At 35.2% G+C, this 14,881-nt stretch overlaps 2 protein-coding genes across 4 annotated transcripts; both read right to left on the reverse strand.

Moving 5' to 3' along the window:
• Positions 1-563: 563 nt before the first annotated feature.
• LOC112514446 (NAP1-related protein 2) lies at positions 564-4,781 on the reverse strand. Its single transcript, XM_025120926.1, has 10 exons — positions 4,493-4,781; positions 3,399-3,521; positions 3,236-3,286; positions 3,093-3,164; positions 2,579-2,692; positions 2,435-2,496; positions 1,490-1,550; positions 907-963; positions 756-797; positions 564-648 (listed from the first exon to the last, which is right to left on the reverse strand). Exons 1-10 carry the CDS (start codon positions 4,619-4,621, stop codon positions 616-618), a joined length of 744 nt encoding a protein of 247 aa, XP_024976694.1. The 5' UTR covers positions 4,622-4,781; the 3' UTR covers positions 564-615.
• A 2,234-nt stretch (positions 4,782-7,015) lies between these two features.
• Positions 7,016-14,406, reverse strand: LOC112514929 (probable methyltransferase PMT2). Of its 3 annotated transcripts, XM_025121572.1 has the most exons (11): positions 14,277-14,406; positions 12,339-12,746; positions 12,095-12,212; positions 11,362-11,572; positions 10,989-11,277; positions 10,089-10,478; positions 9,388-9,465; positions 8,895-9,140; positions 8,168-8,558; positions 7,471-7,578; positions 7,016-7,267 (listed from the first exon to the last, which is right to left on the reverse strand). In XM_025121572.1, exons 2-8 carry the CDS (start codon positions 12,737-12,739, stop codon positions 8,906-8,908), a joined length of 1,722 nt encoding a protein of 573 aa, XP_024977340.1. In that variant the 5' UTR covers positions 12,740-12,746; positions 14,277-14,406; the 3' UTR covers positions 7,016-7,267; positions 7,471-7,578; positions 8,168-8,558; positions 8,895-8,905. The 3 variants fall into 3 exon arrangements, with proteins under 3 accessions (XP_024977340.1, XP_024977337.1, XP_024977338.1); XM_025121569.1 differs by lacking the exon at positions 7,016-7,267 and having other exon boundaries at positions 7,378-7,578; positions 12,095-12,746; XM_025121570.1 differs by lacking the exons at positions 7,016-7,267; positions 7,471-7,578; positions 8,168-8,558 and having other exon boundaries at positions 8,653-9,140; positions 12,095-12,746.
• Positions 14,407-14,881: the final 475 nt, after the last annotated feature.

The raw sequence follows: 14,881 nt of genomic DNA on the forward strand, positions 1-14,881 counted from the left end.
ACTCTTACCTGGTAAGTGAGAACGATGACTCTTACAACAGTTAACGTTTACCATGTAAATTGTTGTATAAGATACCGTTTTAATGGACTAAAATCTTACCCGATAAGTAAGTGATCATGTTGAATTCTACCAGATAAATTATTTGGTAAACAGGTACTTAACTTGTCTTTAGGGAGGCTTGTTTAAACCATGCGTTTCACAACCAAGTAAATAACGTACACTAATTTTTTAGCCTTCCATTGAATGAAAAATAATTGTATGATATTAACAAAAATAATATAAATGCAATGCTTTCATCACAAAACACAGAATTTACCAAAAAGAATTCGATAATTTTATCCCATTTATTTATTATTACGTCAAAATCAAATTCAAGCCTTTTATTTCAACCCAAAGCCCCGGCCTTTTCTCGCTCAATGAAAATATGATTATGATATACTTCAAATCTATCACTTAGGGTTTGTCATCCATTCAAAATGTAACAAGATTCAGATTCAAGAAATTTCGATCCATTAAAAACCGAACCAGCTACATTTTCAGAACACCAAACGCCAAAATTTAACTATAAACCTACCGTTATCGACCTAGAGCCGAAAACTTTACCAAAACATTCAGTCAGTTCTCTTCAGAGTCGTCTGTGCCAATATCCTGCATGCAAAAACAACCAAATTAGATCAGATCGATGCCCACAAACCCGAAAAACACGATAACAAAATGAAAAGCGTTGCAAATTCAGCATTCTGATAGTTATCCACCTCCTCATCATCTTCGTCACCAAAATCCTCTTCATCGGCATCCTTTTAACAAAGAAATTTTGCAGCAATCAGTACAAAGAAACTTCATCAATCACGAGCGAGATGAATATTACACGTCAAACGTCAATAAAATAAAAAATCAAAAGATTACATTGTTGAAATACGTAAGAGGATTAACCCATAAATCCTCTTTAATCAATTCGGCAATCTGCAAAATTCATAATGAGTGAGTATCAAAAAAATCAAGAAAGGTACAATTCAAGCAAACCCTAAATGGTGGTTTCTTCGTGTGTGCATTTGGCACGCAGACAGGACTGGACGGACAAAAGTTAGGTAGGTGAAAGAATTTTAGATGGTTTTAGCGTTTTAACTTAACATGGTTAATTTAGTAATTTACCCATCTTTGTCTTGTCTCCCTCATTTTTGTTACACCTATATTGATGATTTTTGTCCCACTCTCTTTCTAATAATATATTTTATTATAAAAATATATATTTTATTATAATTTAATAAATTACATAATTTAATCAATATATATATATATATATAAGATAAAAACAACTCACTAGGGGTAAATTAGTCATTTTATTTGTTCTGTCATTTCCAGAACATCTTTTATCTTACCAAACACTGAAAATCTATTTTGTCATGTTCTGTCTTATCTGGATACCAAATGCACCCTAAATGTTGGTCTCTTGGTTTTTTCATGTAATGAAAAGATATTGTGAACATACACTATCGTGAACGTCTTCAACATCATCTTTGCTTTGGGTTTCACTAAACCAGCTAAAGAAGCTGCATAAAAAAAAGACGAAGAAAATATACACATCAAGACACTGAAGCATGAGAAGATCACACAATGAAGAAATAATGATCAATTATTATACAGGGTTGTTTCATATGTGAAACGTTCACGACTGTTCTTTTTCCACGCACAAATGACAAAACAACACATGAAAACTGGTTTCTAAGCTTTACAATTTATTGAGTTCCTAAATGATTATGCACCTATATATAGGGGAGGAGGCAAATCAAATAAGAACCATAAGAAGGTTATAAACCCGTGAGAACCAATCTAAAAATATGATCTTTTTCATCAAAAGGCTAGGATTTAATGTATTGATTCACATATATTTGTTTCATAATGTGATGGTTTCACATGTACTTGTTTCAAAATATGAAACCTTTTACATGTATTTTTTGTTTTACAATGTGAACATAAACATATGTAGAAGAATATCTTAAATCATAACCTTTGATAAAGAAGAATCATGTAAACATATATTTTTATATCGATTCTCACGGGTTTGCAACCTTTTTGTGGTTCTCATTTGATTACCATAATATATATATATATATATATACACACACACACACACCATATTCTTTATATGGTAAGCATATTAGGGGGAAGTAGCAATTATATTATTACCATAACTAATTAGCTCTATATATAAGAGATCAATAAAGAATATATGGCATGCTTGATATGATTGTAGTTACGGAATATTGAATTGAGCATCTTGGGAGAGAACCCACCCCTCGAAGTAGGTAATTTTGTACTTCTTTGACATTTTTCAAATAAAAATCGGCACCGCCAACTGATGGTGACAACAATTAAACTTACTGACATCAAGAATAGGGAAAATCACATAGAAAGAGGTAAATAAGTTAATAACCTGTCTTCCTCGTGGGACCGCTTCTTTCCATTCTTCTCATGTGCAACTCCATTTGGAAGGCCCTTCAATAAAAGTGCGTAATGACCCAAGATTAGAATACTACAAAAAAACATATTGATAATTATACGAGTAACAAGATCTTACCATGCCCTCTTTCCACTTGATCGGTGTGGCGGTAATTTTTGTCGTTCCATCATCAAGAAAGGTCATCGTTTTTATGAGTTTTGTATCCTCAAAGTAAGGGTTTGGACTGAAGTGCTAAAAGAAGAGTGAAACCGTATAAATTTTTGTACCACACTAAATGAGTAGAAAAGTTGTTTCCGTGAAAATCCTAGGCTGGTGTGTGTGAAAGTGAAAAAAAGAACAACAATTAAACTGAGATTTGAAAAGTTAGATACAAGTAAGCAATAGCAAGATCATAGAAGCCAAAAGATCCTAGTATATCCCACCCACAGGTGCTTTGGGGGGTAAGATATATACAGACCTAACCTCTACCCTAAGAAGTAGCGCGGTTGTTTCCATGCATACCCCTGGCTAGTGTAAAGTGAGAAGAAACAAATAATAAATCACACATCTCTCCACAAAAGGCATGGAAGTAATCAAGATGAAACGCAATTAATCTTGATGTATTGTCCTTAAAGAGAAAAGAATTACTTACAAACGTGATTGAGTAACCCGACTTCACATCTTTAAAATCTTCGACTTCAAGAGAGGTTAGATGCTTGAATATCTAGTAGCAAACAAAGATGTACATCACGACACATATTAACTTGAAATCTTGTTTCATGTGAAAGAACGAACCTTTTGGTCTTCTTCAAATAGAAGATCAGATAGAGCAGGGTGACTCAGAAACTGCATGAACAAGTACACCATTAGATTTGATAGAACGAAAGCCAACCTGCGAACTATGAATCGAAAAAAAAATCTGCGCTAGTCAAGTCACTATTCAGAATGAATAACTCACAGCAGTCAGCCAGAAATCAGGAATTGATTTTATTATTTCACTCCGCTTATCGTACACTGGCTTCCGGACCACATTATATTTCTGCTCCACTTCCAAGACTTTATCACTTGCCTCCTCGTTAATCTGGAGCCAAAATAAAAGATAAGAATTATATACCCACTAACCCTAATGGCTTAAATTGCTGTTATAACACCAAATTGCAATGTATGATTAACACATCTAGAACCCAGCTAAAAAACACAATTATTCCCAGATTTTCTCCCAATTGCTAGTCTTTCTCCATTCTATCTATTTGCACACACTCTTGCACAAGCTGGGATCTTCAGTAAAACAGCCACTCTACAGTTAGGTGTAGTTTATCAGGTCTCCGTAAACCAGAGTCGGATCCTACTTTTAAGTGGAATTTACCGGGTCAGTTTGGTTTGGTATAAAGATAGAGCGGGGATAATGTGTGGCAAATACAATGATCCAAATACAAAACAAACTATACATCATTAGACATAACAATAGAGCTTTAGTTAAAGCATGCAGAGCAATATGGGTTCTACAAAGATCATCAAAAATAGGGTCTTACTCTTTTTGGGTAGAGGTCAGGGTTGCGTATTAGACAGGCTGGTTTGTCTGGTTTGGTTATATATAACACGATAAACAAACCAAACTCATAAATGATCTTTCCTAATACACTTGAATCATAAGCGCACAAACCACAAACCCACACTGTAATGCCTTTATACATTCTTATAGGATAAGAAATCCAAAACAAAACCCACTTTTTTTAGCAAAAAGAAAAGATTCATCAAATAGCAAAGCCTCAAATTAATATAAGTTGCATTACGTTTGCTGCAGTAAAATTTTCTCGATCATGGAAGATTTCTGAACATAATTCGCAAAACCAAAACACAAAATAAACATCAAAATTCAAATTCGATTGTAATGTATATATATTAACACTAAAGGTTCGCAAAAGGAGCACGAACAACAATGATCATGAGGTTTCCATAAGTAATCGCAGCAGTTTCATGTAGAATAGCGGATTTCTTACATATTAATTGAATTGGACAAATCTAATGGATGATCATTGTAATAAAGAGTACCTTTTCGAGCTCATCTTGGACCTCCTGCAACTTTTCAATAGATAGAACAAGCTCCCCATCAATTTGCTCAGCGCCCTCCTCCTCGATTTTCACTCCGACCTTGGGCTTCTTACCCTTATCAGCCACCATTTTAAAAACCCTAAAGTGGCTTGATCAAAAACCCAATTTCTACTTGCTCTCTGTGAGTATAAAGGGGGGAGAGGGGATCAAGGTTTTGTGTTGTTTAGGGTTTTAAGAACTAAAGAATTAGGGTTTTGGAGAGAAAATATTCCCTGTTTCATAGGCCGGAGCTAGGATGTCCAAACATATCATCGTGGCCGTTGTATTCCAGATTCAAGTTTTATTTCTCAAAATAAATAATAGAATAATGTTATGCTCTTTTAAATTTAATGGATCCGGTTTTAACTATTTCTTTTGTCCTTCTTCAAATAATTCTTCATATTTCTATTTTATTTTGTTTTAAAATAAGTGTTTTTCTTTTTTTTTTTGAAAAATAGGTGTTAATTATATCTTTAATTATAAGATGAAAAACTTAATTACTCTCTTCATTATAAGAATAAAATTGTCATTTAGTTAATTAATAATATTATAAAAAAATTAACAACCACAACAAGACGGAGCCATTATTTTCAACTATATTTGCAATATGTCGTTTGAAATAGAAGGTATAAAACCTAAGAAAGAAACAAAGAGAAGGCAGTATAACTATAGATAGATTGGAAAAGGAAAATTGAAAAGAATGTCTGAAAGAAAAAGAAAAATGACGTTATTTGCAAATATGTTATCTCCGAACATTACTAACCGTATTTAAAAGTAATGGCTTTGAGATACATAAATTCTGGACTTTTATTGGAATTGATAATTATAATCAAATGATAAGTGATTACAGGTTTTTGTTTCACATTTTACAACCCAAAAAACATATCATTGAAACATCAAAAATGGGTTTGCTAAGGAAATTATTTCAAACCTTTTAAGTTTTCATTCTTCTCATCTCATCATAAAGAATACATATTTTGTGTGTCACAAGAAAACCCTAGAGTTATGCTTCAACCTTTTTATTTGTATTTCAAAAGGTTGCAAAAAATGCCCAGACTCAGGAATACGGTATTTCAAGAACATGATTGGATCTTGAAACAAAAAGTATGAATCAAAATTTTATTTTTAGGATTGACTGTTTATGATAATATGTTTCGGTATTGACAATCGTTTTGCATCAACAAACAATAGATATAAACCAAACAAAATCAAATATGGAAATTGAGATATGAAAATATATGATATCAGAAAAAGCCACTATGATGGATGAAAGTCCATAATTTAGGAGCGTTCAGAGGACACATAGCATGCTTCTCGTTATATGTTTCTAAAGTTCAAAATCCATATGGTAAACGTGACTTCATGCTCATTTTAATCTAATTAAAAGGAAACTTTGTAAAGCTCATTATGAATGCTTAAGATTGATTCATGGAATGCCAACAGTTACAAGATGTAAAATAGAAATTTACGTCTTTTTGGAAAATTTAACACTAACACTATCACATGTGTACAAAGTCTCGTCTTTAAGGTCGGGGTGCAACGCTCCGTCCAATTTCCTTTTTCTTTGATTTATCATTCTAACAATATGATAATTATTATTGTAAATAAATTATAAGTTTTAGAGCAAACTACAAAGTTGGTCCCTACGGTTTGTCTAAAATGACATTTTTCATCACTGCAATTTCAAGATTATAAAATGATAATCGTGGTTTGCAAAAACGCTTGGATTTGGTCCCTCCCTCTAAGGGCCGTTAAAAAATGTTGTTAAATTAGAGACGTTTCGTCGTTTTTTCTCTTACCCAATCAAAAAACGCTTGGATTTGATCTATGTGATTTTTATTAAGTAAAAGACAACAAAAAATCGAAAAAAGAACAAAAATGTCCGTCATTAACGGCCGTTAAAGGTAGAGACCAAAACCATGATGACCATCTTTGTAATTTTAAAACTAGAGAGGCGAAAAATGTTATTTTTGACAACCCACATAGACCAAATTTGTAGTTTACTCTAAGTTTTACTTTGGATAAAAAATTTAATATACTTGAAGGTATCATCTAAGTTTTAGTTTAGATTAAATTTTTAAGTTGAAGGCATCATCTTTCTTTAGGTTGCAACGAAACCTTCCTCTTTTGGTTGACAAAAAGAAATACTCTGTCCATGGCCATTTTGGCAATCAAATTCAAACTTCATTTTTTGGACTATATAATACTCACACACACACACTCTGCTACACCTTGGGTGAAGTTGGGATCCTTGACCTATATGAAGGTTGGGCTACCAGATACCGCTAGGTCAATTGCCCTTTGGTAATCAAATTCAAGCTTAGTGGCTTTAGATTCATGATTTAAACAACATAAACCTAAGAAATAATCTCAATCCCACTCATAAGTAGAGTTTGAGGACAGTAAGATTATATCTCCAACCCTAAGGGTAGATAAATCAGAAACATCAAAGACATGGCCATTCATCATTCAAATAACCAAGTATATTAAACCTAAAGATGTAGCAGCAGAATATAATTTAAGGAAACTTAAAAACTATATTTCATTCCTTTATATCATCCTCGACCGTCCGGCTTGTCTTGTGGGACCTGTTATTTGTCATCTCTTAACGCACCATATAAATAGGACCCGCATGGTGTGCAACATACAAACATATCTTGCTATTCACATGAATTTCTAGACAAGAATAACCAAGCAAACCCAATTTATATATGTATTATCACCTGAAAAGAGGGTCTGGAGAGGGTAAGATATATGTAGACCTGACTCTACCTTAAATTATAGAGCGGTTGTTTGCTTAAAGACCTTTGGCTTGTGAAAAATGAGATAAGAGAGTCTATGAAAGAAAAAGATCTGAAAAGCTGGTTAAGAGAAAGCAATAACATACAAATAGAAGCAGGTACAGGTACAGGTACAATCTCATATACATAGAAACTTACCGGCAGCAGGACGACTTTTTCCCCCATCCCAATTCTGTTTGTGGCAATTGTTTCACTAGGGGAAGCTAGCATAAATTGTTCTCGTTTCATCATAATCAGATGAAAACTCTGCAACACACAAAAAAAGTTTTATTAGAGGGGATGTTTGGGGTAGAAGCAACTCGAGGCACCGGTCCCATGGTTATTATTGGGGGAGGTAAATCAACACATGCATCCCATTGGCAGAGAAGAGGTGCCCAGACTCGAACTAGAGACCTCACTCATATGAATTGCACCTACATCTCTACCATTGGGACAGATCAACGGGGACTAAGTGGTGGTGTTTATGGTGCAGCCTTTGGAGGAAAGCTAGGGGGCTGTTTGGTTGGTTTTCCATTAAGTCATGTATGGATAAAGTTGTCTGTGTGGATTAATAGGTCGGTGCAGTTGGGAAGATTTTTGTTTGGGAGAATTTTTTTATAGATGGATGAAACGTGTTTTTGTAATTGGGATGACAGGGTTGAAAAAGACTTGGCTTTCTTTATGCATAAAGCTCCCCCTTGAAGCCTACTGAACAAGTCACTTTCTATATTATTAAGCCACTGCCAAACAGTCTATATAGCTGACCGAATAAGTTGAGGGTCCCGTTAAACTCATTAAGTTTCTAACAAATTGCCCCTTTAAGCCTATATATAAAGGGAAGGAATAAAGTACTTACTTGAAGCGATGAGCCTCAGTATCTCACATCATACAACATGAGAAGTTGTTTGATTTCACAGGAAGGCTGTTTTTAGGTTTCCCTTCTTGAAAACACAGCATCACATCACATGTGAATATTCATAAAAAAAACAAACGAACGCGGTTAAATCCCACATAGAGGTAAGGATCTTCTGCGGAGGGTAGAATGTATGCAAATCTTTCCTCTACCTAAGGGAATATTCATAGGAACAGAAAATTGAAAAGCTAGAATTTCTTTTTCTTCCTTCCCTTTTTGGGGTGGGGGTAGTGGAGAGTCCTTTGGTTGAATGATCTTCTATCAGGTTTTTTAAATCCATGACTTCTGGTCATGTTTGAAAATGTCACTTTCATACGTAGAAGTGCCTAAAAACCTGTCAGAAGATCATGGATTTAAAGATACACTTGTCAGAGGGTAGTAATGGGAGATGATATAAACAGAAAACTATATCTAACTCTTTTCTAAAGGATTTCAACGTAACTGTTATCATAAACAATACCAAAATTGTTGTTTACTTATGCAGCAATGCAAGTCTTGAAAAGCGCAAACTGAAGATAATAACACAAACCAGATGCGTGTACCAATAAAAAAGGATGATTTTAGGACTCATAATTAGCCTAAAAACTAAAAGTCCCTAATAAAATAACAGCAAAAATTTGGGAAAATTTGTACGTTTCTCAGGTTCTCCTAAGAGAAGCAAACATCTTACATCGTTTGTTTTCATCTCAAAGACGTCAAGTTGTTTTCGCCTGCAACCCAGTACTGTTTGACTACAAATAGTATCTTTTCAGGAACAAGAGGGCCATCTTCATGATCCACCATTTTTGTGTTCCACATCATTCCAGAAACAATTTTTTTTACCTTAATCACTTCAATCTCATGATCACGGATTATAACAGTACCTTCAGGTCGTAAAATTCTATCCATCTCTAAGAGAATGTCTTCGTAATCACACCTGTGTGTATGTCGGTCATAAAAGGATTTGAACAGAATACAAGAACAACTAATGGTAACCACAAGGGTTGTGGCCTAGTGGTTGAGACCCAGGGGGATGTGGTGGAATATCCCATCTGCCTTGGGTTCAATTCCAGGCATCCACAACAATTGTGACAATTGAGTTTATCAGGCTGACAGTCGCAATTTTCCGGGATTAGTCACCCTTCCAAAAAAAAAAACTAATGGTACCTGAAAAATCAACTTACTTGTGTTTGTACAAGCTAAAAAGACCATGAGCATGAATCAGGTCGTATGTCCTAGGGTACGTGGAGAATGCTTCACACCTGAAATTTTGAAAAAGAAAACTTGACTTCATTTGTGAATTGGCAAAAGAAGGAGATTCAAAAAATATAATCTAGAAGGTATGCTATCAAGCGGCTGGTTGAACAGGTTGACCCAATAACATTGGATTCAACTTAAATCCATCGTTAAAACCATGGTTGAAGTTACTGGTAGCCCACAACTTGATGCTTATAAAGATCTCATAAGACACATTCTATCAATGTGGGACGAGTTGTCACAAACTCCCCTATTTAAATTCTTGAACATCCTCCTTGTTCATCAACAATATGGAATTCGCCAAAGATGCTACAAACACCCCCAGAAACTCCATCCTGTTAGTACAAGGATAGGCATTGATACCAATTGTAACATCCCAATTCCCAAAGGTGCGGGCTGACCCAACAACTTCTAATTCAACTTAAAATCATGTTGAAAGTTATTATAAGGAGCTCACAGATCCCACTTTCCATGTGGGACGAGTTGTCAAACATCGCTGCACTCAAGAGGACATATAGTTTTGAAAGTAACCCAAAACTGAAAATAACCTTAAAAAGTGATCCCCTGAAAAAAGAACAATAATTCAAATCGAATAGACCACATTAAGAGCAAAAGTTTCAGGATTTACCAATCATGATAGATGCCAATCAAACCGCGTTCATAAATCACACCAAGAGTGTCTTTCTTGGCTATAGTTGGCATCACATTCATAACCCAAGACTTGGGAGATTCAAGTGCAGAAGCAAAACTTCCAAGACCAGCATTCATATCCATAATATTACGATAACGTCCAGTGCCAATAATTTTATTCACCCTTTTATAAGCATTCAAATGTTTTTGCCATAATTTGTTGTCCTCTTCAAATGACTCAGCAGAGATTCCATTCACGGAACCACTAGAAATTATTGGAGGAACATCATTAAGTCTTTGCGGGAATGGTTTTAGTTCACCACCAGCAACCTCAGTTGTATCATTTGTGTTGGGGTAAGGCGTTACACAAGTTTCCATCTTCTTGTACCTACATGACGAGTGTTTTGTAATAAAACCAATCTTTTTGTGTGTGTGTGCACTACAACAAAATCGATTTTATAGGACGGTAAATATGTCTAAATATCCTAATAGACTACTTCATAGGACTTCAGTTTATAGGACCAAATAATTGTGTCATAATAGAAGTGTTCCAATAAGCTAACGCGAGTTCCTAACAAGTTTTTAAGGCACTTCTGAAATAAAGTGTCTTATGAACACATTTTCATAAGATACTTGTTTTTATAATACACTTTTTCAAATAATGTAAAAAAGACGAATAGAACGCTTTATTTCAAGTGTCCTAAAAAAACTTGTTAGAGCGTCCAAAAGTGTTCTAGCAACTTATTGTAACACTTTTACATATAATACAAATTTTGTTGGTCCTATAAAGCAGTCTATTACAACATTTAGATATATTTGGTGTCTTGTTGTACTAGCATGTTCTATTAGAAATCGAAAAGCTGGGGGATGAAGGGGGATTAGGAAGCAGTTTATATACCAGATATCATCTACATTTGTTTGTTTACACATGGTAACACGAGATTCTCTTTCTTGACAATAATGTTTATTTACTCTCTTCCTCCAAACCGCCATTTCACCTTTCTCGTGTTTCTTCTCCCAGCAAAGAAGTTTAGCTATCTCCTCAATTTTCCTTTGATCCTCTTCCAGTTCTTCTTCAGAACGCTTCCATGCTTTGTAATTCATCCTCCAATTAATAGGAGGGCCAGAAAGCACCCAATAGCCACCAGGTCTTAAAACTCGATCAACTTCCATCATGTACTTTCCATCTGATCATTATATTAAACAAGTATTTCTAGAATATACTAAACGAATAACATTATTCGATCCAACAAATAATGTTTGTGGCATACCATTTTGAGTCCATGGGATCAAGCACTGAGAACAGTGAGCCATGTCAAAGGATCGTGAAGGAAATGGGAGCTTTATAGTACCAAGAACATCAATAATTGCAGGGACACCTCTTTCTAAAGCAAACTGAACTTGTGCTTCATGTGAGTCTCTTGGTGCTATTGACATGGTTATAACGTTTTTCTTGAATAAGTAAGCACCCAAACTCGCAACCTATATGCAACCATCAAATGAAACAATAAAAAACCAATAAGAATGAACAATGTTAAGAGTCCCACATCGGCTAGACTTGGACCATTTCTCCTCTATATATGTTGGAACGTTTATTCTCTCCTCAAGGGCTTTTTCGGAGAGTATTTGGGGGTTCCACATATTCTCACATGGTATCAGAGCCTGGGGGTTCCACATATTCTCACATGGTATCAGAGCCAAGGTCTAACACTCCAGGGACTTGACACTCTTGGGAAATCTGTACTCGTCTAGCCCCCTCACCCATCTAGCCCTTTCTCAATGCTCTGGGACAATTTGTGCCCATCTAGCCTCCATTAGAGGGGGTGTGTTGAGAGTCCCATATCAGCAGGACTTGGACCATTTCTCCTCTATATATGTTGGAACCTCCGGTCTCTCCTCAAGGGATCTTTTGGAGAGTAATTTGGGGTTTCTACATATTCTCACAAATAAAACACATTATATCATATTTCACAATGAAAAATCAAACTTAAAACAGTCCCTTACCCCACAGCCAGTGTCCAAAGCAGTTCTAACGATTCCGTTGCCTATTGGGACGACAGAAGCCATTTGCTCAATATATGCATCCACCCCTCGAGGAAACTGTGTTCCTCCACCTGGAAACCTGAAAACATTGCCTTCATACTGTATCCAATTCTGAGTTGCCTTTTCAACTGTCAAGCTCTTATAGGGTGCATTAGCAAATGGCACATAATCACGGCTTTTGGGCCATGTAAATGGGGTCACATACCCTTTTGGGGCTGGAATAAGGCAGTGTTGTTTCTCGTTATCAGAAGGACAATGTCTCTCCCTATGCTCCATGTTTTCTCGAGGGAAAGACATTGCACGTGATTGGTCATGACAAGGTGTGTAATCGATGAACCGGTCATCACATGGCTGAAAAACCTTACTTTCTGATCGTAAATCATCAGGGTTCTTCACTCCAACACCATGATGAGTCTCGATATTTAAATTGGAAATGACACTACAGTCAGCATTTTTTGTTATTTCGTGCGCTATGCTGTCCCCCTTCCCAAAACCACTTCTTTGCCATGCACCCAAGAGATAGAAGAAGCAACACAAACCAAATACTATAAATACAGAAAAAGATCTCCTAGTCCTGTTGTCTCCTGGATTCCCTTTGGTTGCCATTATTGATCTGCAAAATTCACTGACATGATCAAAATATTGCTACACAGAAATGTTAGACCTCAAGGTTGGTTTAAACAAGCCTCATGCCCCTGAAATGCCAACTTTCTCTAAGTGACACAAAGAACATGATGAAATCATGTTAGCGATATGGGTTTTCTGCAAGATCAAAATCTTTACTTGCCTGAATAACTGATAGAGAACAGCGTAGAAAATACATTTTGTTTCCTTGAACAAAAGAATGCTGGTTTAATTCCTAAGATACATGGGGTGTTTCACGTAATTATATGCAACAACAATTGCTAGTATTTAGCCACTTCAAATAAATGGCCAAAATACTCTGTACCATGGAAATTCCAAAACGTTTGACCGCTACATTGTTAGTCAAGTTTCTTGAATGCTCTCTAGAAAATCACAAGATAGTGGGATGTTGAGAACAAATAAAGGGTGTCCATGAGTTGTAGTTATGAATATGAGCAAACAGGTAAACTTTTTCACTTCCATAACCAATATTCCTTTCAGTTTTGGTGCTTAATTCCGGGGTCCTGTGGATAAATGACCTTAAACGAGTTTTCAGTTAGAAGCATAACCTTCTAAAAAAATTTAGCTCCCGTAAAACATGGAAATACACTAGAGGATTAGATTCTTAAATTCAGTTTTTGACAAGGCCATTCACCTAAATAGCCTCTTACTTCCAACGCTCATCCACATCCATTCTAGCTTGTAAATCTCGAAAGAAACTGAGAAGTTGCATTTTCCATGAGACATCCAAGATAGATACAATTGAATCTTCATGGAATAGAGAGTTAATATACCGACTCAAGCTGATATGCCACATCATCGTATCTGAAACATAATATTACTCCACTTTTGTACAAACACACATTGGTCATCAATGGGCATTACATAAACTACACTCATTTTCCCCCATTCAATTGATAAAATCACTCAAACTGAAAGCATCACTTCTTCTTTAACTTCATATAGCCTTTAAATAAACATCTCCAATCAGCCAACAAAGAGCATTTACCAGTATAAAGGTAAACAGTAGTCAACATAAACTTGGTCCATCATTGAGTAATTTGGTCGAGCACTAAATAGCCGTGAAGCATACGTGCTTAACGGTGCCCTGTAACTAATACCTCTCACAAGTCTTACCCTCTTTTTTATTATGATAAGTTGCAAAAATCAAGTTGTCTTGCAAATATATGATGAAATTTTCAAGTGGGCAAATTAGTTAATACGAACAAAGCTTAAAGAATCGAAAAATCTTTCTGTTTTCAGTTACCAAGAAAGAAGAAACTTATCTTTCACACATCTTCAACTTGTAACGAGGTGTGTCAAACATTAAAAACACACACACAAACACTGTACGGAGTGCGGAATTCTGAATCAAGATAAAGGGAAAGATTGTATATTTTGGATGGATATGAAAAGGAAAAAAAAAAACAAGAAGTTGGGTAAAGCGAATTCATAAGGAATTTCTGGTCCGCCAAAAGAATGATTAGAACGAAGAAGATAAAGAAAAATGGAACCTTACCGATGTTGAGAAGGAAAATAATGGAAATCCGGCGGGTGATCAGAAGATGATCGCTTGATACATCCCCGGAGGAAAGGCGGATTGTTGATCTTGTGGGTGGTGTGTTTACATGTGATTTGTGATTATGGTTATGTTATAAACTAATTGAGAAGAGGGGAATCAAGCGATCCTAATAAACAAAGGTAATTACAGATTGGAATTTGATCATGATTGACATTGGTGTGGATGGAATGGAGTCCCCGTCTTTGTCTCTGTCTCTGTTGGTAGAAAATTGCAGCCCTACTTAAAATCATCTCCAAATTAATTACATTTTTATTTTTAAAATAAGAATCAAACATTGTATTTTATGTCTATGCTAATTTTAAATAAATACTCAATTAATTGGTCTTGTGATAAAAACAATGTAAATTATTCGGAATCCAATTATTAAGATAGTAATTAAATAAGTTAATTAGCATAATCAAATGTATTTTTTACTCCAGAATTAAGTAATAAACTATGAATTATCAGATATCTTTTTTGCTATTTAAAATTGTATTTAATTTAATAATTTTTTAATGGTGTTATGTTGGTAAAGTGTGAGTTTTTTTATCGAATAAAATAAG

Source organism: Cynara cardunculus, assembly GCF_001531365.2.
Source record: "Cynara cardunculus var. scolymus isolate 2C chromosome LG 6, CcrdV1, whole genome shotgun sequence".
NCBI classification, from domain to species: domain Eukaryota; kingdom Viridiplantae; phylum Streptophyta; class Magnoliopsida; order Asterales; family Asteraceae; genus Cynara; species Cynara cardunculus.